Genomic DNA, 24585 nt, shown 5'->3' with positions numbered 1-24585 from the left:
TAGAACTATTCAATGCAAAACAAATTTGAGCATTTCCTAAGCTCTTTGATTATTCTAGATTTCCTTTTAACTTGCTTGCTTTTTTTGTAAATATCTTATTTCCTCCAAGGAAAAAAAGAACACTTAATGTTTTTCCTAATTAATAGTCATCCACAAATGTGTCTGCTACAGAAAGAAGCCCAAATTAATAAGATGTACTAAAAATGGGGTATATAATAAAAATGTATAAAATCAGCCCCACTCTCACAATATTTGATTATTGATTCTAGGAATTTGTCTAATTTGAATAAATAATTTGCTTGTCTTAATCATGAAAACTATATCCAGACCACTAGCCTTTTTTCTTAAGTTCAAATCATCTCTACATTTTTTTTTTTTAGAAGAAAGTGTTGGTAATATAGTTAATGACCAGAAAAACTCTAGATCAGAACACCAAAGATATTCATTTGGAGTATAAAAAAAAATTTCTAAGTGCATTGCTACAATCCCCCGAATTTCTAGTTATTCAAGAATAACTAGAAAGTGGGAACCTGGAGAGATGATGTTCAGTAAATGGTTTTGTTTTGGAGCCCCATGACAAAAACCTGACGTCCTAGAGTCTGGGCTTTAAGATTAAGTTCAGGTCTTAGCAGTATGATACATCAGGTTAAAACCAGATGACCTGAAGGGCAACATTTCTACTAGGTGAGTCAGGAATGAAACAAACAAAAAAAAACAAAAAAAACCCCCACCCAACTGTGACATGTTACCCGTGTTACCCTTTTGGGTTGCAATACTAAAGACAAATAAAGTGCATCTATGGGCTGGTAGAGAACTAGCCTAGCATGTGCAAGGCCCTAGGTTCTATCCCCAGCACCCCAAAAAAGTAAAAAATAAAATGTAGCTACTTCATGGTTAGTGGTATAGTCTAAATGTTTTTATCACCTCAAAATTCAGATGTTGAAATCCCAACACCCAAGATAATGGTATTACCAGATAGAACCTTTGGAAAATACGGGGCAGAGCCCTATTGAGTGGAATTAATGCCCTTATAAATAGAACCAAAGGGAGTTTGCCCTTCCATGGTAAGTATCATCAATGAGAAAGCTGGCAATTACCAGACACTGTACCTGGAAACCTTAATTTGACTTTCCAGCCTCCAAAACTGTGAGGAATTTGTTTGTTTCTTAATGATAGTGTTGGACATGGTGGTGCATGTTAATAATCCCAGCACTTGGGAGGCCTAGGCAGGAGGACCAAGTTCAAAGCCAGCCTGGACTACATCGTGAGAACTAGTCTCAAAAAGATGCCAACAACAAAAATACATACATACATACATACATACATACATACATATATTCACAAATAGATAATTAAACAGTAACCAGTCTATGGTCCTTTTTTATAGCAGTTTAAATTGACTAAGGCAGTCAGAAAATTCCTGATCATAAGCTCACAATTACTACAAATTGAGGTCCTAATTTTCACAATCTACATGGTCCAGAAGTTCAGGACTGAAATAGCCTCCTCTTAGGTCTCAGAGGCCCAAGCAAGATGACAAAGGGGCCAGTCATTATTTGGAAAGCATCATAATAAGATACCCACGGTCTGCTGCTGCCGTGGCTTTTTTAGCCTAGCTCCTTCAGAAGTTGACCTATGGTAAATGTGGCCGCCCTACCAAGCATAGGAGAAAATGTAACTGGATTGGCAAAGTTAAAACAGAACACTACATTTGCTGGTCAAATGAGATATCTAAAAATTATATTACCACACATTCAGTACAGATTCCATGAGTGAACAACACCTAAACCAACAGGGACTGCTATTGCAGCATCCAGTTAATGTTGAGAATTCCAACCAATACTCAAGTAATGTCTGGTTTTTAAAAATACAAAAATGTAGCCAGTGGCTGGGCATGGTGGCATGCAGGGAAGATCTCAGTCCAGGTCCGCCTGAACACAGAGTGACATCCTATCCCCAAAATAACCAACACAAAAAGGGTTGGAGGCATGTCTCAAGAGGTAAAGCAACTGCCTAGCAAGCTCAAGGATCTGAGTTTAACTCCTCAAGTACCAACTGAAGAAGAAGAACAAAAACAGTGACCAAGGCAGAAAGAACATGGATTCAAGGCCAGCTTGGGTTATATATCAAGACCCTGTCTCAAAAAAAAAAAAAAAAAAAAAAGCTGAGGGGCACACCTATAACCCCTGCTCCTCATGAGGCAGAGGAGATATTGGTAGTTTGAGGTCAGTCAAAACAAAGTTAGCTTAAAACCCTATTTGGCAAACTAACAGTAAAAGGACTGGGAATGTGATTAAAGTGGTAGAACTGAGTGAAATCCCCAATACCTCAAAAAAAGCAAAACAAACAAAACTCATGAAAAGATGCTTGATATTACTAGTCACTAGGGAAATACAAAACAAACCATAATGAGATGCTATTTTTTAAACTTGTTTGTGTGTGTGTGTGGTACTAGGGACATAACTCAGGGACTTGTACTTGCTAGATAAGCTATATTGCTTGAACCACAGCCCCCAGTCTTTTTGTTTTGTTTTTCAGAGAGGGTCTTGAGCTAACTTTACAAAGCTGGTCTCAAAGTTACATCCTCCCGTGTCCGCCACTGAGTGGCTGGGATCACAGGTATGTAGCATTATTATGCCTAGCACAGATTTTTTTTCTTCCTGCTTTCTTTTTTTTTCAGTCTGAAGATTGAACCAAGGGCCTCATGCTTACCAGGCAAGTAGTCTATGACTTGAGCAGTACTCTCAGTACTAGGATGGCTACCTTTTCTTAAAATGCAAAAATAGCAAAAGGAAAAAAAAAATACATAAATAAAATAAAAAAGTGCAAAGTAGTTAGTATTGGATAGCAGGTAGAGAAATTACAACTCTTGTGCACTGTTGGTAGGCACTGTAAAATAGTGAAGCCACTGTGGGAAATGTTTGGTAGTTCCTCAAAAAATTAAACAGATTTCCCATATGATCCATCAACTTCACTTCTAGATATATACCCAATATTAACTGAAAGCATAGACTCACTTCTACAGCAATGTTCACAGTAGCATTACCACACTAAAGTCAAAAGGTGGAAGTAATCAAATGTCTATCTGCAGGTGAATGGATTAAAAAATATATGGTATTTGTGCATAGATACACACGTACATATGCATGCACACAACACTACACTATTATTCAGCTATTAAAAGAACAAAGTTTGGATATATGACATGGATGAACCCAAATACATTATACTTAGTGAAATAGATAAGAAACAAAAGGACAAATATTGTATGATTTCACTTATAGGAGGTACAGAGAATGGGCAAATTCAAAGAGACACAAAGAATAGTGGTACCAAAGACTAGAGGAAGAGGAAATGAAAATTTATTTTAATGGATGATTTTGGATTGAGCTGATGAAAAAGTACCAGAAATGGGTAATGGGTGGTATACAACCCTGGGAATGTATTTAATATCAATGAAATAACAATTAAAAGGATAAATTTCAAGTTTTATACATCTTATCATAACAAAATTATTCTCCAGTATCACCAAAAAAATTTTTAAGAGGGAAAAGAGCCTAGATATGACTAAAATAAGTGAATATAAATCCTCTCTGAAAACATCTAAAACATCAAAACAATTTCAATGAATATGAGTTTGAAACCAAAAATACCATGGGACAGAAGAAAATAACTTATCATGAGCAAATTTGAACCACTTTTACATATGTCTTTATGTAAATAGTTTTTTATTTACTTAAATAAATAAACAGCAAATAAATAAGTAAATAAACAGTAGCTAATAAAAAAGAGTTCTCCCTTTGAGAAAAAGAAGTTACATATAAGAGAAGAAATCTGTGGTGCTGGATTAGAGTCAGAGTTATCAGTATGAACCCAGATTTACTTAGTGCATGCAAGGTGGATAGATATAAATATAGCTATATTGTGTGACATGGGTTAGTACTCACAGAAGACTCTGTCCTCTCAGAAAGTCTAGAAGCAATGACACCTCAGTTACATGCACGCTTGAAATCCAACCCTGGGTTCTAAAAATGATTCTCTCCAGTAAGAGGAACCACAGCTCATAGGAGGTAAAATGACTGATTCTAAGGCAGAGGCAGGAAAAATAAAATCTGGAATACCTTACAGTGCCAAAATACAAGCTAGTACTTTAAAAAAAAAAAGGGGATGTGAAAAGGTTAGAGGGGCCAACCTGAAAACTCTTATCATCAAGCAGAGGTGTAACAATTTTAACAAAAATTTAAAAAACAAAAAAAATCAGCATTGGATTATAATCCCTCAAATAAAATAAATGGAGAGAAGGGACTTATTTTTCTTACAGAGAAATTTCAAATAACATACACACATATTCCCTTCTGTCAGTGATGGAATTTAATTCTGCTTTCCTTGAGTATGCGCTGAACTTGGTAACTCAAAAGAAAAACAAAAATAAACTGACAGTGGAGAAATCTGACAACCACTACCTCAGTCAAGTGATCAAGACTGACATCAACAGTGGTATATCTTGCAGTACTGGGGACTGAACTCAAGAGCAGTACCCTTGCTCAGCCACTTGAGCCACACCTCAATCCTTTTTGCTGTAGTTTTTCACATAGGGCAGGCTCAGACCACAATATGCCTACTTCCATTTTCCTAGTAGCTGGGATTATAGGTATGTCTGATTCCTGGCATAGAACCTTTAATACAGTGTGATGAAAAACAGCACTTCACCTCTGGTTTTCATCTCTAAAACCCGTAATGCTGCTTTAGATACACACATACACAACCCCCCTAGACAAATCCAACAGGAACATTCTACAAAATACTTCATTAGTACTCTTTCAAACTGGCAAGGTTATGAAAAACAAGGAAAGATTAAGAAACTGTCAAAGATCAGAGTAGACAAAGGAGACATGTAAACAAACTCAAAGGCCTGCATTGGAGTCTGAATACATAAAGAACGTAAATGGTATAACTGGTGGAATCTAAATTAAGACGGCAGTTAAGGCAGCAGAATTATAATGATGTCAAATTTCCAAGTTTTGGCAAATGTACAATAGGTGGCAAGTTTAGCAGAAGCTGCATGAAGGGTATACAGAAACTCTCAATACCACCTTTGAAACTTTTCTGTAAATTTAAAAAATAAAATTTAGAAACAAGGAATGTAAATGAACCTGGCTCAGAAGTGAAAAATAGTCTAGTATTTATGTACTAAATGAAATGGGTTCTGTACCCACAATTCTAACAAACCTGATCATACAATTTCCTAATTAGGAACACACTACAGCCCACAAGTAAGTGGAAAAACAATGGCACAGATGTGATAACTCCCAACAAAGGAAAAAATAAACTATAAAATGCAAACAAAATTTAAAAACTGTTAGGCCTGGGGCAACCTGGTGTAGAGGCAAAAACTTAAAATCCTTAAAAGTCCTTGAGAGTCACATTTCAATATATTGTTATCGATGACACTAGCAACAGTAAGAGGGAAATTTTGTCCACTGCACTCCACTTTCAAAATTAAGAAGAAAACAAAAAGGTTTAGGGAAAATCTCAGTTAAAAAACACAAATTAGGGTTGGCACAGTGGTTCAAGTGGTAGAGTGTCTGCTCAGCAAGCATGAGGCCCAGAGTTCAAACCCCAGTACCATACACACACAAAAAAAACTCCACAAATTAAATAAATACATTATCCTTCCCCACCCCTTTTCTTTTCAATAATGGAAATCAAACTCAAGGCCCCGTGCATGCTAGACAAGTGCTCGACCACTGACAAAAAGAACCCAGAGAGGAATTAATAGATGAAAATGTAACAAACTGTAACTTTTATCAAAAGGGGTACAAGATGGGTAGAAACTTGCGTTGGGGACAGAGCTCCATGGTAGAGTGCTTGCCCAGCATGCAAGAAGCAAGGGCTTTTATCCCTAGGTATTGGGCCGTGAGGGAGAGGAAGACAAAACCTAAATGCCCATGAATACACAAACTACTAAACTGACACAAGGAGGAAAAGATTTTAACATCATTTTATCAATAAAAGAAACTGAAACAAATTCATTATTATAATTTTTTCCACAAAGAAAAACCAAGATTCAGAAAGCTTTGCTAGTTATTGTTTTCCAAACTTTTAAGAAATAGCACCAACCTTGCCTAAATTTTTTCAGAAATTGAAAAAGGGGAACATGTTACATTTCACTTTATGAAGTCTGAATGCTTAATTCATAACCTGAGAACATTCAAAAAAGGAAATTATTGAGCAATCGCACATAAAGATAGATTAAAAATCTCACACAAAACATTAGCAAATCAAACCTAGTGATTTATTAAGAATAATACATTACAATTAAGTAGGATTTATTCCAAAAAGCAAGTTAGCATTTAAAGATCATAAATGTTAACTTGCAGTCCCACTCAAACGAAACAAAAACTCTTAGCAACTAGAAGACTGAAAAGCTATTCAAGATTAGAGACAAAAGAGATGACAAATAAATGTAATACACTGGTCTGGAAGTATGGCTGAAGTGGCAGAGCATATGCTCTGCAAGTGCAGAGTTCAAACACCAATTCCAACAAAAAAAAAGAAAAGAAATCGCAATACATAATTCTTATATTTAGAATCCTAAACCATAATTTTTTTTTTGGTATTAGTGAGCATTTGTATATCAAACTGTGAAACTTAAACGTTTGTACACTAGATAACAGTATTATATCAATGTTAATTTACTGGTTTTGATAACTGTACTACAATAAATTAAGAGAATGTACAGTCCCTAAATAGGAAAAAAAAAAAGTGGGAGAAGGTGGAATAATGAATTAAATAGGGTAAATGGGTATCATTTACTTTCAAATGGTTCAAAAATATATATGTACACACATACATATACACACATATATATATATATATATATATATATATATATATTTGAAGGAGAGAGACGATAAAGCAGTAACAGGAAATGTTAACATTTGAGGAAACAAATGAAGTCTTTGTAATAGTCTTACAAACTTTCTTATAAATGTAAAATTATTTCAAAAGTTTAAAAATTTATGGAAAACATGAAAAATAAATAAACTACAGATTTTAAAAATTCTGTTACTTCAGCCTATACAGCTGACTGGTACTCCTCTACTCTGATATAAAAACTAAAGAAATGGACAGAAATAAAGGAAACAAAAAAGGTGTAATTCAGAAGATGAGTATAACCAAAGGATTTCTTAAATCACAAAAAAAACTATTAAAAGAAAAACAAATGATAGCATTAAATAATTCTGTTCACAAAGCCATTCTATTCAAAAAGTCATACAATCTGGTAAGAAATGTTCAATTTATGTAATTCAACCAATGATTACTCTGCAGAATGTTTAATGCATGAAAAGTACATAAAATTGGGTCTAACATTAGGCTAGTGCTTAATAAATAACTTCTGATTGTGGAATAAACAAAGACATGTTTTTCTAGTACAGCAACAAAGACACTCAGCCTCTATTTAGAGTATTATAAATTCAAACCACCAGCTGATAACCCAATCAGACTGGCAGAAATTAAAATATCAAATCTTGTCAAGAGAGTGCTAACATAAAAGAAATGAAAACATAAAAACTGCTACTGGAACCACATTGGATATCAGTTTGGCAATACCTAGAGGAAAGCTGAAACATGCCCTAGGACCCAGTCATTCCATCACTTAAAGGCTCCCTTAGATGAGATGCAATAAACTATGATGCACCTAAATCTGTCCTGCTGTTTTTTGAAGCCCATGAACTTACAATGACTTTTACATTTTTAACAGTTGTAAAGAAAAAAAGAACATTTCGTAGCACATGAAAATTACGTGAAATTAAAATGTTAGTGCCCATAAATAAAGTCTTATTTGAACAAAGTCATGCTCTTTTAAAATTTTATTTATGACTTCTTTCTTGTTAAAATAGCAAATGTACAGTAACTATGACAGAGACTGCATGAACTACAAAGACCAGACATTAACTTTCTGGCTCTTTACAGAAAAGGTTGTTTTGGCCTCTGCCCTGGAGACACACACACATGTGCACCAGGAAATGAACTTTTACAAAAACATTCACAGTAACAATATGAAACAGGTAAAATGTGCACAGTAGCAATGTATGCAATAGTACGTTGCATGATTATGTCTTATGTGAATACAGTATAAATTTCCATAAAATTAAGTCAGCTCTCTGCATCCTCAAGTTCCATCCACAAATTCAACCAACCATGGATTGAAAATATTTGGAACAAAAAAAATTGTGTTTGTACTGAACAAGCACACTTTTTTGTATGCGATACATAACTTTTTGCATTTTACACTGTATTAAGTATTGTAAGTAATACAGAAATGATTTAAAGCGTATGGGAGGATATAAAAAGGTTCTATGTAAATACTATGCCATTTTATATAAGGGACTTGACCATGCAAGGATTTTGGTATGGGGGAGGGGTGCTCCTGGAAACACATCTCCTAGAATACTGAAGGATGAGTACACATTTGACTATGGAACAATAAGTGACAATAAAATTTAAGCCAGGCAGGTGGTGCATGCTCATAATCCCAATATTGGGAAATTGGAGGCAGAAGAGTCTCGAGTTTGAGGTCAGCCTTGGGATATATAGCAAGGACTCAAAATAAAAACAAAGAACTATTTTTATCAGCACTGCTAATCTCCTCAGACAATATTGTAAGAAGCAAGTTGCAGAACAAATGTAGTATGACATGAATTTATAGATTTTAAAAGATGCTAAGCAACTATATAATTGTGTATATATGTATGTTGTATATATTCTATTTAAGAGATGCACACATAACATAAACAGATGCATGGGAATGATAACTACCAAATTAAAGACTGCCTCTAAGGGCAGGTGTGGTGGCACCCACCCATGCCTGCTACAATCCCAACTACTCAGAGGGAACATACAGATTGGGAGGATCAAGGCCAACCAGGGCAAAAAGTTAGTGAGACCTCATCTCAAGAAACAAGCCTGTGGTTGGGGGAGTGGCTCAAGTGGCACAGCCCTTGTTGGGCAAGCATGAGGCCCTGAGTTCACACCCCAGTACCACCAAAAGAAAAAGAAAAAAACAAAACAAAACCAAAAAGCAAGTCTGGTGTGTTGTTCTCACCTGTATCCCAGCTATGTGGGAAGTGTAGCTTGGAGGATAATGGTCTGAGGATGGCTCCAGGCAAAAATGTGAGACAATCTGAAAAATAACTAAAGCAAAAAGAGGAGAGGGGAAGGAATGCTCAAGTAGTAAAGTGCCTGCCTAGCAAGTGCAAGGCCCTGAGTTTAAGCCCAGAACTGAAAAAATAAAACTTAACAAAACAAAACAAAACAAAAAAACCCATCGCCTCTGGAGAAGAACAGGATGCAAAAAGAAAGGGTTCACACCAGCATCAACTGTCTTGGCCATGTTTTTTTCTTCTGGCTAGAACAAGAGTATTTGCAACATCATCCTTCATAGAAGTGAAATATTTACTAGTAACTTTTAAACTATCACAAATAAGATCTTACAGTAACAGAATGGAAATATAATGGAGGGGGTAAACTTGTTCGAAGTACACTGTATGCATGTATGGAACTATCATAATAAAATTATTAATGTATGTTAATTTAAAAATAAAATTAGATTTTACAAGAACAAAGAAAATGGACAGAAACTCTTTTAAAGGACCAGTAAGACAAAAGTTAATTTCTGTAACTTAGGAATATAAAAGCAGTGACAGAAAAGTAAATGCAAAAGCCAGAAAATCTCTCAGAAAAGCAATCTGAAGTGGTTTTATACATTTATAATCCTCAGTCTTTCCTGCAAACTGTAAAGATCCTTCAAAGGCAGCTTCTCAGAGCCCAACTCGTTATTTAACAAGTGAAGGCCTGTTGCAGAGACCACTTGAAAATGCCCATAGTCTATATGAGAGGGAAGGGCCCAGCAAGTCAGACATCCAAATGAAGCAATCTTGGAGTCTCCAAAGCAGTCAAACCACCATAGAATCATCCTACAAGCATTACATGAAGCAAAAAAATCACCCAGCTGAGCCTTCCTTAAATTCCTGATCAATAAGCCTTTACCTTTTGGTAAAGAAAACAGAGTGATACATTATCCAGTACTACCTCAACAATAAATCTTTGATGCTGGGTGTGGTAGCTCTACCCAGTAATAGCAACTCCAGAGGGGAAAACTGGGAGGATGGCAGTTCCAGGCCAGACCAGGAAAAATGTTTTAGAGACCCCTATCTCAACCAAAAGATGGACCCAATGGCATGAAGTACAAACAAGAAGATCATGGTCCAGGCCAGTCTGAGCATAAAGTGAGACTTTACCTCAAAAATAACCAACACAAGAAGGGCTACTACATGGCTGAAACACAAGGCCTTGAGTTCAACCCCCAGTATCACCAAAAAAAAAAAAAAAGATGAAGCGTTTGTATCGTACAGAACATTTGCCTCAGGACCCAGCTGCTGTTCACACTTCACTAGGCTATCTGCTTCTTCATTTCATCCAGTGGGTTGCTACAGACCTCACAGGCTGGCATGGAGTCAGTTCGGTCCAAGTTTGGTGTTTGGTGCTGTTGCTGGAAATTCCTTAAATCATCTATGAACCAGAAATATCAAGTGGTTTTACCTTATTTTATGGACCAGAAATATTTTAACGTAGTACCTTTATACAGAACATACAATCTCTAGAAAGACAACTGTCTCAAACTGACACACACAAACTTCCAAGCCAGAAAATGAACAACTGAGTGACTGCATGAGCTAAGAAGCTCCAAATGGTCCTGCTCCATGGTGGAAGGACCATCAGTGTGGCAGGGGAATTTCAGCAGGAATTTCACCACCAAATTGAAACACTTTGAAGGTCTAAATGCATCCTTTCATAATAAAACTGAGAATATAGAGAAACAAGTGAAATCTGAAAATGGTGAAGACAAGGAAGGAGACTGAAGAGCTGATATTCATACTTACGAAATACTAATAAAGAGCCTCAGACTGAGCTGCTCATACAAAACAAATTCTTTGACTTCGAAGATGTGGGAAAAAAAAATCTCATCTTCAAGATCTTTAAAACTAAGCTGGAAGTGTATTTCAAACAGCATCCCTACCAATACCAAAATAACCCCAAAGACAAGACAGGAATATGGCTTATTTTAGTCTATTTTGAGATAGGTCTTGCTTTATACCGGGACTGGGCTGGACAGAAGTGTGCTTCCCGGCGGAGATGACAGGTGCACACCCCAAGCCACTGGTTGGGATGGGGGTCTCACAAACTTTTTGCCTGGACTGGCCTTGAATTACAATCCTCCTGAGCAGCTATGATTATAGGCTTGTTGCTATGTGCCTTTGAAGCACACTGCAAATTGTGTTACCTACTTTGTTTTGTGGGAATGGAATTCAGGGCCTCACACATGCTAGATGGGCACTCTACCAATGAGCTAAGCCCTAACTCCTGTTTTGTCTTTAACTTCCAAAGCCCTCTGGAATTTAGGAACTTTTGGATTTCGTAAGAACCATTATTTTCATCATTTTATCCACAAGGATATGTTCGAAGACCCCTAGTGGGTACATGAAACCACGGATGACACCAAATCCTGTAATTTAATGCCTTTTCCAAATTAAGCACTTACACATTGGGGTTGTAACTTTTCAATTTGACATAAAGCAAATCCAGCATGAATTTTTCTTCTTTATGAAGACTCATTCCTATTAGAGACCATAGCAACCTCAGCATATGATTTTTTTTTCCTCATGAAATCAACGTTCACCTTTCCCCTTAAAGCACTTTGTGCTTCACCTTGGCATACTCAAAATTGACAGTATCACTCCTCTTGTACTTCACAGTCATTGTTAAGTAAAAGTGAACAGAAGCACTATGATATTATAACAGGCCATCTCATAACCAAGACGGCTATTGAATGACTAACAGGTAGGTAGATAAAAGACAGATAAAGGGTTAATTCACATCCCAGGTGGGATGGAGGAGAAGAGCACCAAGATTTCATCTACCTACTCAGAATACGGCTCAATTTAAAACTTATGAATTGTTTAATATAACTGACCAAGGAAAGAAAAAGTGTAGCTTAGAGGGGGACTATTGTACTATGACTTTATTGAAAAAAATAGAAAAAAAATAGTATGAGAAAAGATTCAATGACTACAAATTCTTTTAATTCTTCCCACTGAATGGTGGAGTCTGCTTCCTGGGACTGCCTGTATGATACTGTATTTTTAAAAATTGAGCCTTCAGAGATCTGTGGTTTTCTCCTTTTGACCTCTTAGAATGGTGCTCATTAATAAATGATAATTCCCCATATTACCTATAATTTTTTCTTCTCTTATATAGTGCCCTCCTTGGGACACTGCAGGGAAAAATAAAGAGGAAGAATACAGAAACAAAGGAATGAGAGGGGAAGGAAGGGAGAGAAGGAAGAAGCAAGAAGAAAAGAAAAAATGCCAGAGAAAGCTGTGGGTATCAGTTAGGTCTCAAGCTCTAGTTCTGATTTTCCTACTAACTTTCTCTGGGTCACATAATGTCTTTTGGGTTTTTCAAACATTCGATACATTTTTGTAACAGCAAGAGGAAAAATCAATTTACAGAAGTCCAGTCTTTCCTTTCGCACTATAGCAATCAATGAACAATATCAAGGGCTGACAGAGTGGTCCAAGTGGTAGAGTACCTGCCTAGCAAGCGAGAGGCCCTGAGTTCTAGTCCTAGTACCACCAAACAAAACAAAAAGCTGGCCATCTTTCTAGAAGAAAAAGTGCTAAGTTTAAAAAAAAGAAAACTAAAATTCAAGTAAATGAGAAGGCATGGTGGAAGAAGGAAAGCAAACTCTTTTTCTTTTCTCTACCTAGTAAAAAATAAATAATAATACCAACCTACAAAGTGCTTATTTTAAGCCTGGTACATATTTAAGATACATCAACTTAGTTAATTCTCGTGGCAATCTCATGAGGTAAGTGCTATAGTATGGATAGGCATCCCCCCATGGTTCATGCTAAAAGTCTGATTGCTAACCTATGGCCCTACCGGGAGGTGGAAAAACCTGAAGGAAGGAATTTAAGTCACTGGGGGCATGCCCTGAAGGCGTGAACCAAAATAAACCTTTCCTCTTTTTTTTTTGTTTGTTTGTGGTACTGGGGTTTGAACTCAGGCCTACACCTTGAGCCACTCCACCCGCTCTTTCTTCTAATGAGTTTTTTGAGATAGGGTCTTGTGAACTATATGCCCAGGCTGGCTTTGAACCATGATCCTCCTGAGCTCTGCCTTCTGAGTAGCTAGGATTACAGGCGTGAGCCATGAGCTGCCAGCAACCTTTCCTTTTTTTAAGGCGATTTTCTCAGGTATTTTGTCACGGTGATAGATAGCTAGATAACACAATTATTATATCTTTGTTTTACAGATCAGAAAACCTAGACAGGATAAGTAATTTGTCCAAAGCACACAGTTATTAATACATGTTGAATCTCAGCATTCCAGCTTGTGAATTCATGCTCTCAATGACATTTCTAGTAAAAACCACTTTCATACTCAAGTGAGGTTCTATGCTTCTGTTTCATGTATTTGAAATCAAGTGATAAAATGTATCACTTCAACTAGGATGAAAATAGGAAATAAACATACTTAAAAGGAGTAAATATCAAATGAAACTAGGATGAAAAGTTCCCAAAGTAGGGCAATCAGAGAAAAAAAAGAGCAAGGCTAAATGGAGAACTTTTGAGGTATACTCCTCTGAGTAGGCCAAAATTAAAGACCTTGCTCACACTTCATGAGATGCCAATCATTTAGAATGTGAGCTTTAGTTCAAGAGATAGTGTGAAATAGTTGGGTATGGTGGCACACACCTGTAATCCCAGATATTCAGGAGGCACAGGCAGGAGGGATTCCAAGTGCCAGGCCAGCTGAGAAGTTAGTGAGACTCCATCTCAAAAACAAAATGAGGGGGGCCTACTTCAAATGTTGAGTACTTCCCTAGCAAGTGTAAGGCACTCGGTTCAATCCCACTACCCCAAGTGAAGTATTTACTGTCCCCAGTAAAACTGACAAAGTGATTGTGCTCTGAACTAAATTTACATGTGAAAGTTTGGCTGGGGGTAATGGGAAACTCTTTTCATTTGGACACAGACGCTTTTTTGTTAGCTTAGAGGACAACAGAGTAGTAGCTCAGCATCAGTTTTTCAACCCAGTGGACAAGGACCTAAGGAGAACTAGATCTGAAATGAAAACAACTAATAACATATGCACCTTAGAAACGGAAGATAAGAAGAAATTATTTCAAGAAATAAATGGCAGAAAATATAGGTAAAGCAATTCCAATGGAAGAAAAAAAGACAAAAGAAAGGTAGCTATAAACTAGTGCGCGGGGTGGGGAGAGAAAGTGGGTAGAAGGGTGAATATGGTGCAAATACTGTATACACATGTATGTAAATGCAGAAATGATACCTGTTGAAACTGTTCCAGGAATGGGGGGGAGGTGGGATAGGTCAGAGTGGGGGAGGCGGTGAATCCAAGTATGATATATTTAATACATTGTAATAAGAACTTTTGTAAGTACCACAAGGTACCTACACCCAGCACAACAATTTAAAAAAAGATGAGAATAAGCAGACTTGTTAGCACTCACAGAAAGAGAGGGAGAAGGTTAAGAGACAAAGCTGGCTACCACAATCTTTGCCCTATATTGTGATCATTTTCTAACTGGTTTCCCTGATAATGTGGCAGCAATGACCGTTTCTGAAACAAATTTGATGATGTCACCTTCAGCCTCATTTTGTACCACTCTCCTTGCTGGCACCACCCCATCCCATTTTTGTTCCCCATACACACCATGCTTCTTTCTTTTATTCTATCTGTCTGAAAAGCTAACTCCCATCTTCCCCTTCCCTATTCATCCTTCAAATTACCTTGACTATATCAAATACTCATTATTCTAAATAACTCTCCTTGGCAGTGCATTACAGTTGTACTTTTAAAAGTGTGATTATTTGATTATCGATTCTCCTCACTGTACTGTACTCTGGAGAAACTAGTTTTGTTTTTCTTCCCCCCTTGCCACTGTGCTTCTCTGTGTAGTAACAACATAGCAGGTACTTAATAAATAATGGTTGGATGAATTAACAAAGAAACCTGCCAAAACCATGGAAAAGAGGTGTAAGAGAACAGTAAATGAACAGATATGAAAGAAATAAGATTGGAAAGCAGAAAATTTTTTCAGCCATTATGATTTGTTTAAAAAACAGAACCATGCATCCCCTCTGAAGAGTCTTGCAATGAGGTGTTAACTCAGTGTCATCTCAAAGATGCCTCTCTGACCTGAATACTATAAACAGCTTCTCCATTGTGCATGGCATACTTCCTCTACAGCCTTTATCACACTGTTATGATCTAGTTTATTTAACCAACAAATAGTTTCCAGGTGCAGGTAGGATAGTGAAGAAGCAAACTCATTGTTTTCACAGAGCTTACATTTCAGTAGGGCTGAGAAGCAGGAAGAAATAAATTAATCATTTAATTTATTTGATTATTTAATAATTAATCATTATCAGTACATACTGATACAAAAAATAAAACAGCAAAAGTAATGTCACATGTTTGCATGTGGGAGCACATGTGGCATCATGACATTTTAGGGTAGTTTGTCAAGTCTGAGCAGACCTGAAGGAACTATATGAAATCTGAGGTAAGAATGCTCTAGTATTATTTTTTATGTTTTACTGACAGTCTTTCACATGAAAATGTAAATTCCATCAAAGTAGGTACTTTGAATATTTTTGCACTGTTTTATTCACTTTGGTACAGGGCCTAGCAGAATAGGCTGCTATAAATGTTTCATGACTAAATGAAAACCTACTTCAGATTTTCAAGAACTCTGTTATAGAGAATGAAACATATAATATGCAGCTGTTTTAATATTAAATCCCATTGGGCACCTGTGGCTCATGGAAGCAGAGATCAGGAGGATCATGATTTGAGGCCAGTCCAGGGAACAAAAGCAAGACCCTATTTCAAAAAAATACCCAACACAAAAGAGGGATGGTGGAGTGACTCAAGTGGTAGAGGGCCCACCTAGCAAGCATGAGGTCCTGAGTTCAAACTCCAGTACCACCAAATAAATAAAAATAAATGTTAAATCTCCCAAACCAACAGGAAAACATTTTGAAAATGTAAAGACAGTATGACAAATGTATGACAAATTATAATGGAACATTTTATTATTAAAAGTGATGGGAACCAAAAGAATCCTGGAAATTAGCATTAGAATTTAGAAGTAGTACTAATTGTAATCCACTGATTGGCTTTGTGCTCTTTTGATCCTATTTTCATCCAATCAGAATTTATAAACTGAATCAGAAGACTACAGAAGCCCAAAATCTCCCATAGCACAAAAGTATAATCATCAGTATACTGAACATAATAAACAGATGAAAATATCTTTTGACTTTCGAACTTCAAAACAACTTCTGTTACCTGTAACAGAACTGCATGTGTCTCAACCTCTAGACAGGTTACCTACTCCGCCCCAAATTAGTAAGAAGATAGTAACTCACAAACTTTCCTTATCTTCTTACTGGACAGAAACCCTACGTAGAAATCTCATCAGTTTTACAGTTTGGTTTGCCCGGCAAGGTATGATTTTTCTCACGTCAAGTATGAAAGATTCAGAAAATTACTTTTCCCACCTTTATTAGTCTCCAGTCATTAGACTATCACTGAGTAAGTACCTACTGTGTTGCCGTAACTGAGATGCTGCTTATAAGGCAATAAATGGGGCATGCCACCCCTCAACAGCCTCCTATAGAACCTGTTACCAGTAAGGTTGTTTTTAAATTTTACACTAAATTATACTTTCTTACATCAGTAATGTTTCCAGTCATTTGTAAAGTATCACTCAAATATACTGTAGCTGAAAAGAAATCTTTGCAAAATTACCGTTTTTTTTTTAAACAAACACTGAACAGCCAAGACTTTCTCAATAACCGATGTAGGACACAGAGCCGGTCGTCAAATTTAGTAATGTGAGCATTCAAGTTCTTGGTCCACAACCACAATGAACTCCAGCTGCTTTGGGGGGGGGTGGAGATTATATATATAGATAGATCGATCTACGTATAAAGCCAGTATTGTAACCACGACCCCGACTAAAGCACACTTTCAAGGCCGGCTTGGCCCCCAACTGTACCCCCTGCAAGTGAGCACGGAAACACTCAAAGTTGATCTATTAGCTTTGGCGACTGTCCCCACACTGACGCTGGATACATTTTTGTACAAAAATATCTTCACCGAGGCGCACTTCCTCCGAGCCGGCCAGGCCTAGCGGGAACGCCGGCCGCAAGAGCAGCGCCGGGGCCGTGTGCGGACGCGAACGGGGACAACTCCCAACCCCCGACCGCGGCCGTTGGAAACTTTCGCAGATGGCCGAGCAAGACCTGTACTCAGCCTGCTGTCAGCAGGAAAATGGAAAGATGTCAGAGCCGGGCGCGCGCTCCTCTCCGCCCTCCCTGAGCGCGGCCTGCGCGGCCCCCTCGCCGCCCGGGCGGACTCGGCTCGAACGCGGCGCGCTCGCCCGCCCGCCCGCTCGCTTCGCGGCGCCGCGCCGCGCGTCCCGCCCTCCCCGCCATCGCTCCCCGCTGTGCCTCCGTCGCCCCACACTCGCCCGGCGCGGGGCGCCGAGTTCCGGGGAGCCGCCTTCCCCTCTCTTTCATCACCCTGCCGGCCGCGGCCGACATCCACGTACCCTCCAGAAATGTAATCTCCCCCGCGCTGCCGCCGCTCTTGCCGGCCGCCATCTTCCTCCTCCCACGCCGCCGCCTCCTCCTTATTCCATGGCCCACACCGCCGCCGTGCTCGCCGGGATGCGGGGCCGCGCCGGGGGCCGGTAGCCGCCGCAGGGTTGCGGCCTGCGGCTCGGCGTCAGGCAGGCGGCGCTCCGACGTCCGCACGGCCCTTCACAAAAGCAGGCCAGGCGCGCCCCGGCCTGTCCGCAGTCGGCGACGAGGCCCGTGGCCCGGGCTGCTCCTCAGGCTCCCTCGGCGGAGCGCGGGCGGCGGCGACGGCGACGGCGCTTCCCGGGCCCGGCTCCTCTCGGCCCACGACTCCCCATCCACCGCCCCCCCTCCCGGGCCGCCGGAGAAGCTTCCTCTGGCCGCGCGCGGGCCGCAGGAAGGAGCGATGCGGGCGAGCGCGCTCACACACGCCTCCCTCCGTCCCAGGCCGTAAAATGGCCGCACCCGCCGCGCCAAGGCAGCGAGGTCTCCGCGACCGTCAGGCGTCCGCAGACCCCTGAGTCGAAGCTGCTGCAGTCGTCGCCGCTACGGCCGTACGCCCACCCCGCCCAGGCGTGAACGCATCAGCGCCGGCCTCTGCGACTGTCCATGTGGACAGGGGTGGGTCTCCTGCCGCCGCCGCCGCCGCCGCGCGTCGGTCGCCACCGCCGCTCTGCCGCTGCCGCTCCTCCCCCACGGCCTCCCGCCCGCCCCCGCCGCCCCCGCCGCCCCCAGCGCCGCTCCCCCTCCGGGCCTGGGCCCGGCTCGCGGCAGAGCGGGTTGCGCGCCGCGCGGGTCCCGACGCCCCGGCCCCGGCCCCGGCCCCGGCCTGCGCGCCGCTGCGCCTGAGCGGGTCGCATCTGCCCCGGCATCGAGGATCCACCGTCCAGGTGCGTCCCGGAGGAGGCCGAGGGCCTCAGGCAGAGCCACCCTGAGGAAAGGGCGGCAGGCAGCGCAGTCGCAGGTGTAGAAAGTGCCAGGGGCCCGCATTCGTGTCGAGCACGTTTGCAAAATGATGTATCGGAGAAGGGTCCACCAGTCCGTTTGGGAGGACAGTGTTGGAAACGGGACCTTTGTCATTTTGTGCGGCCGGGACTTCAAACACCATACCCCACACTTAGAAGGCAGGCAACTGTAGCGTGTTAGTGGTTCTTTAACTTTTTTTTTTTTTAATGTTTCAAAAGTAATACGGTTTCATTAATGAAAATATGGAAAATAGAAATTTTAAAGCTACTTCATAGTCTTACCACCAAAACCTGGTCCCTTTAGTGTAGTCCTGTAATCAGCATTTTTCTTAAACTTTTCAATAGCCAGCTTTAAGAAAACAACAAAAATCTATGCTATATATCAACAAAAAGTCAACAACAATTAAAATTATTTAAACACACTGGTTAAGTACACTAAAAGCTGTTCGAATTCAATTGTCCTGTTAACCGAGACTTACATAGGAAACCTTTTTGTTTAAAACATCGTTTAATATCTTTTTCCTTCATGAACCAGTAGTCTTTCGTGATTTAGTAAGAGTAGTGTAATGAGCATAATTGATTATTTTTGTTGCCTGAGGAAATTTCATGATCCTGTTGTGCTCTATGACATAGTCTGGGCCAATGACAGGATAATACTGAGGCGTGTATATAGCAGGTAGATGTGAGGTGACTGGTCCTATGTACAGACTCCAAAATGTAGAGAAGGCCAGTCCCTTATTTAAAAATACACACCTACTGGCTTGAAAATGGAGGAAAGTGCCAGAAGCCAAGCAAAGTGGGTGGTCTCTGGAACATGGCAAAGACAAGGAAAGGGACTCTTTTCCCTAGAGTAGAGAAAGAAAAACTTAATACCTTGATTTTAGACCAGTGACACAGATGTTGGTTGGACTTCTGACCTTACAAAACTGTAAGCTGATACCTTTGTGGTGAACTGCCAACTTAATGGTACAGTAACTTCTTATAGCAGCCATAGAAAACATGGAATAGGAAACAAGCATGTCCTGTGAGCAAGTGTATCTTTCAGCAAATGTAAGCTCTTTCAGACAAAGCCCACTGTTTTATTTGTAAGTGTTACTATGGAGCTCCCTATTTCCAATTTTAAAGCAGTTGTATGAATTAAACCAAACACCTGGAGGGCTTATTAAAGCAAACAACTTTACCACACCCCCAGTGTTTCTGATTCAGTGACACCAGAGACACTGTGTATCTAACTAGTTTGCAAGTAGTGCCCATGCTCTGATTCCTGGGCCATACTGTGAGAACTGCTAGATTGAACAATCTCTAAATTCCTTTGCACTTCAACTATTCTTACTCTGAGTCTACAATTACATGTTATCAGTTTCCACTTTCAAGTATGTATTAAATATATTTTCTAAAGTCATTGTTACTTCCTATGAGTATGATCAACTGAGAATCCATCCGTTTATGAGGAATTCAAGGCCTGGAAATTTTTAAAATTTAGGATATTCCTGAAACTTGGTATATTTAGTACATTTACAAAAATTCTTTATCAGTGGCCCTCCTTGTTGTTGGTTTTGTTGTTGTTTGCTTGTTTTCTCAGACAGTCTTGCTATGTAGACCAGGCTGGTTTGAACTCTCAATGTTCCTGAGTGCTGGGATTACAGTCATGTACCATCACACTCAGCATTTCCAATATCTTTTTAGTAATATACTTACTCTGATCATCCACTCCCGAAGTCATACCCTAGATCTGCTTCTCTTCCAAATTCAAACACCCATCTACAGCCACAACCACTATGACCATCTTTAATCTCATTGTGAACACTAGACCCATAGACTCTTCCATTTTCTCTCTTTTCTCCTAGTTTCCTAGTTCAGACTCCAGAGTACATTATTTCATTTACTCTTTCTTGATTGTATGTTCAGCACCCTTTCTTCTCTGCCCCCTCCTGGCTTCCCTGTCCTAAATCCCTTGCTCTGAGAAACCCTATTACCCATTTTTCTGGTTAGGACATAGGATGGTGAACATGTCGGAAGAAAGTTGTTCAGTTGAGAAGACGGGTTCAACTAAAATATGACTGCCATCTCACAGGGAACTTCTGTGCTACCAGCCTTCTACAAAATTTCTCAAACTTCTTCAACCCTTTCCCCACCACTCCTAGCAGAATTCCTTGCTTCCTACTTCAGAGAGGAATACATGCTACAGAATGAGCATTCCCTTAGTTTACCAAAACTATCTGCATCTATACCCACATATTCTATTTTTTCTTTTCTTTTTTTAATTTTTCAGCTACCAAAGCAATTTATTTTCACGTTTTCCCCTTTATATAAAACATACTTCTTTTTAAAAAATTTATATTCTTTTATTCACATGTGCATACATTGTTTGGGTCATTGCTCCCCTCCATCCCCTGCCCCCTCTCTCTCCCCCCACCCCCCCTTGCTTCCAGGTAGAATCTGTTCTGCCCTTATCTCTAATTTTGTTGGAGAGAAAACAAAAGCAATAATAAGAGAGACAGAGGGTTTTTGCTGGTTAAGGTAAGGATGGCTATACAGAGAGATTATTTTCTGATTTATAATAGTGACAGGGCTTTCTTTAAATCATCCCTTCATATGTGCCATATATCCCTTACCCTAGTACCTTCTCAAGAGTCCCAGTCCCCTCAGCCCACTAGAACTTATTTTATTTGTATTTTATTTGTAACAATGTACTGGATCTACACACTTCATAACCTTTGGGATGTTTGACCATAGCAATGCATTTGAACTCACGACCCTCCTGCTTCAGTCTCTTGAGTGCTAGGATTGCAGGTGTGCCTACCAAAGCCTGGCCCATCATTTTTGTTTTGTTTTGTTTTTAACCTCAGAGCCTTTGACTATATTTAATCCTCTATCTGCAATTCACTTTTTGTCAGAGTGGAATCTTGAACCAGTAGGTATTAATAAATATCTCAAATGAATAAACAAATGACTACAACATATCTAAAATAATTTTTCTTAAGGAAACTTTAAAAGCATGGAATTCAAGAACTCAGAGTCCTTAAAGACCATGTACTACAATAGTCTTAGAAGTGAAGAAAATATCTTTTCTCCATATAACATTATGGTAAACACCTAGGAAAGATACTTTTAAAACGATCAGCAATCTAGATGTGAAGATCAGTTTTAGAGTCCACAGTGCTGAAATTATTTGAGTTGAGGAGGCTGGGAATTGACAGAAGAAAGATGCGAATGGTTATAGACTCATGATAATGATGTTTCTTTTCTGTATATAGTCTCCATAAAGCTACATATTCTTCTTTTGTAGCACAGCTGGTGTTTCCTGTATTTTAGCCAGATTTTAAGTGCTGTATACAGCCTGGTGTGTAATAGCACATACCTGTAAATCCATACACTTGGGAGCCTGAGGCAGGAGGATCACAAGTTCAAGGACAACTTGGGCTACCTAGAGAGACCCTATCTCAAAAAAACAAAACAAAACAACACTATATAAAACTATTGGGACAAAGTGATGCATATTCTATGCTGGCATCTATTAATAGTTAATGATAGAATAGTAACATAGTTTTAATACATATATTTATTTGAAAACAATTATTCTTGTTTTTCTAAATACCATTATATATGACATTTAAAATTTGGCTGACATAGAGAAAACACTAGCTGTGACACAATAAGGATTTGTTACTTTTTAGAGAACTTATACAGAGAGGAAACTGTTGTTATATATCCTTATCACTACACTTATATGTGCAGTATATAGTTATTCCACGTACTAAATACAAGTTTGGAGGACAGCTGTGAGTTCTGCAAATTGTGACAGGATGATGGTTTTTTAAAGACCCTGATGAATTTGACTCTAATGAAATAAATGATGAGCACTGTATGAAAATAGTACATAAATTGCTGCTGCAACAAAATTTGTACCTCATTTTGAACTTGTTGATTTTCTTGTTTAATCCTACCAGGTGTCATGCTCCTTTTTTTGTTGTTGTTAATTTTCAGGTCTTTTTAGCGAATGCTTTCTATCCCTCTATAACATTGCAGATTGTTTTTTCTGGGGTTTTATCATCTGGCTTAGCAACCACTTAATGCTAATAACGTTAAACTTTTGGTCAGGTGAAGTACGTGCTAATCTTTTAAAAATTGTAAATGAATGTATCCTCAGAATAACTTACATTTCTTATACATTTCCTATCAAGAATCTTCATTATAATATTTATAAATGAATAGGGAAGTTTTCAGGTGACAAAGGGTGGCATTTATAGCTTTCCTGGGTCCTAGGCGTCTATGACTTCATGGGGTCTTTCCTCCAAAAGAAATATGTCAAACATTTTTTTTTTTTAGCCAGACTTAAAATGCTGATTATCATTATATTTCTTTTTCTTCTGATTTTAAAACAAATAACATTAAAGCATTTTCACTGCCTTTAAATGTGTCCCAGGCTCCAAGCACTATGCCTTGTGTGCCTGATGGGTAAGTGCCTGATGGGCAAGAGACCTTTCATGTTCATTAATGAATATGACCACATGAAAATCATTTTCCTGGCTAAACTCAGAGGCAGTGGCTCTAAAACTTTAATATGAGTAAAAATCAATAAGGAACTTATAAAAATGGATGTGTGGGTGCTATCACAGACCATGTGATTCAGTAGATCTGAATATGACCTATAAATTTACATTTCTAATAAGCTCAAAGATAATATTGATGCTGCTAGTGTGAAAACCACACTTTTGAGGTAGTATCAAATGTTTCACTTATGCAAAATTGGTGCTCCCAGACTTATAAGTTCTACTATCCAGGTCTCCTAACCAACATTTACTGAACATTTACTATTGTTCTTATTTTCTAAGTAGAATCTGAGACTCAAAGGCTAAGTGACTTTGCCAAGATGACTCAGTTAGAAAAATTGTAAACCTGGGCTGAGGCCAGGTTAACATATACTCCAAAGTTCATGCTTTCTTATTACTGTGTATTGATGACTAAAATATTATCAGCAGGCCTATAAGGAAATTTTTAAACATGAAATAATGCATGGAAATGGAACTTTCCTGTTATCTTTATTGTATTTATCCTGTTTTTTTGAAGTTTGATGATGGTTTTCTTTCCAGATATTCTTTATGTTTTAACTGGAGAGTTAACATCAGAAGGAATGTAGTGATGGCTTGTAAAATCATTTTCTGAAAGAATGGTTCTGTAATGCTGCCTCCAAACTAAGGCTGATTGGGATTTTGCAGTTTTATTAACTTCACTTTCCAACTTGAACTGCTACATATTTAAGTTTAGTAAACTTAAATATCCAGAGCACCAAAAGTGTAAGAATTAACTAGCACTCTGAGTTCTGGACTTTGCTTTTTGAAGTTGGAAGTCTCGTTTTATAAGACTCGTGTATTCAGTCTCTTTATGACATAACAAATGCTCAGATGAATTACTTAGTTTTTGTGTTTAACTACAAAGTTATCTATGTTGGAAGACTGTTCAGACTGATGGATTGAGTTTAACTAAGGTTTAATTTCACTTTATTTTACTATTAAACCAGAAAAAAGAAATGCAAATATTAAACAAGATATAAGCATACAAATTAGAGGAAAGGGTTCCCTGCTACTTTTCTTTTTCCTCATGGAAGTATATCTTAAATGCCACTGCCACTGGGGAGAGGCCAAGTCATTGTTCAAGGACTCATCCATTACATGAGAAAAGTTTTTGCATCACAGCTATATGCTTGTCTTCTGATTCTTGTGAACATTGAGTTACTGAAATTTCAGTCCAGTAAAGTTGGCCATAACCCACAAAACCTATAGTATGTTCATACTTCAAAAAATGAAGCTACTTTAGGTTATAAAGTGGTTTGGGCAAGTATTTATTGAAATATCTGCTAAATGCTTACTACCATGTCA

At 38.9% G+C, this 24585-nt stretch overlaps 2 protein-coding genes across 6 annotated transcripts in view; one reads left to right on the top strand and one right to left on the bottom strand.

Moving 5' to 3' along the window:
• Senp6 (SUMO specific peptidase 6) overlaps positions 1-17878 on the bottom strand; it is a 98256-nt gene extending 80378 nt beyond the window's left edge. Inside the window, exon 1 of one of the 4 annotated variants that reach the window (XM_074079467.1) lies at positions 17714-17878. In XM_074079467.1, the coding sequence (XP_073935568.1) occupies positions 17714-17765 (52 nt within the window). In that variant the 5' untranslated portion in view covers positions 17766-17878. The remainder of the gene's footprint in view (positions 1-17713) is intronic. The other 3 variants (XM_020163767.2, XM_074079479.1, XM_074079474.1) reach the window with 3 other exon arrangements.
• Positions 17879-18518: 640 nt separating this feature from the next.
• The window catches only part of LOC109688742 (filamin-A-interacting protein 1), a 250520-nt gene continuing 244453 nt past the window's right edge, over positions 18519-24585 (top strand). For both annotated transcript variants that reach the window (XM_074079426.1, XM_074079398.1), the window contains exon 1: positions 18519-18631. The gene's annotated coding sequence lies outside the window, so the exon portion shown is untranslated. The remainder of the gene's footprint in view (positions 18632-24585) is intronic.

The sequence above is a fragment of the Castor canadensis genome, chromosome 1 (assembly GCF_047511655.1).
Source record: "Castor canadensis chromosome 1, mCasCan1.hap1v2, whole genome shotgun sequence".
Classification (NCBI taxonomy): Eukaryota; Metazoa; Chordata; class Mammalia; order Rodentia; family Castoridae; genus Castor; species Castor canadensis.
Note: the sequence above shows the minus strand (reverse complement) of the source record. Positions and strands in the feature narration are given on the sequence as shown.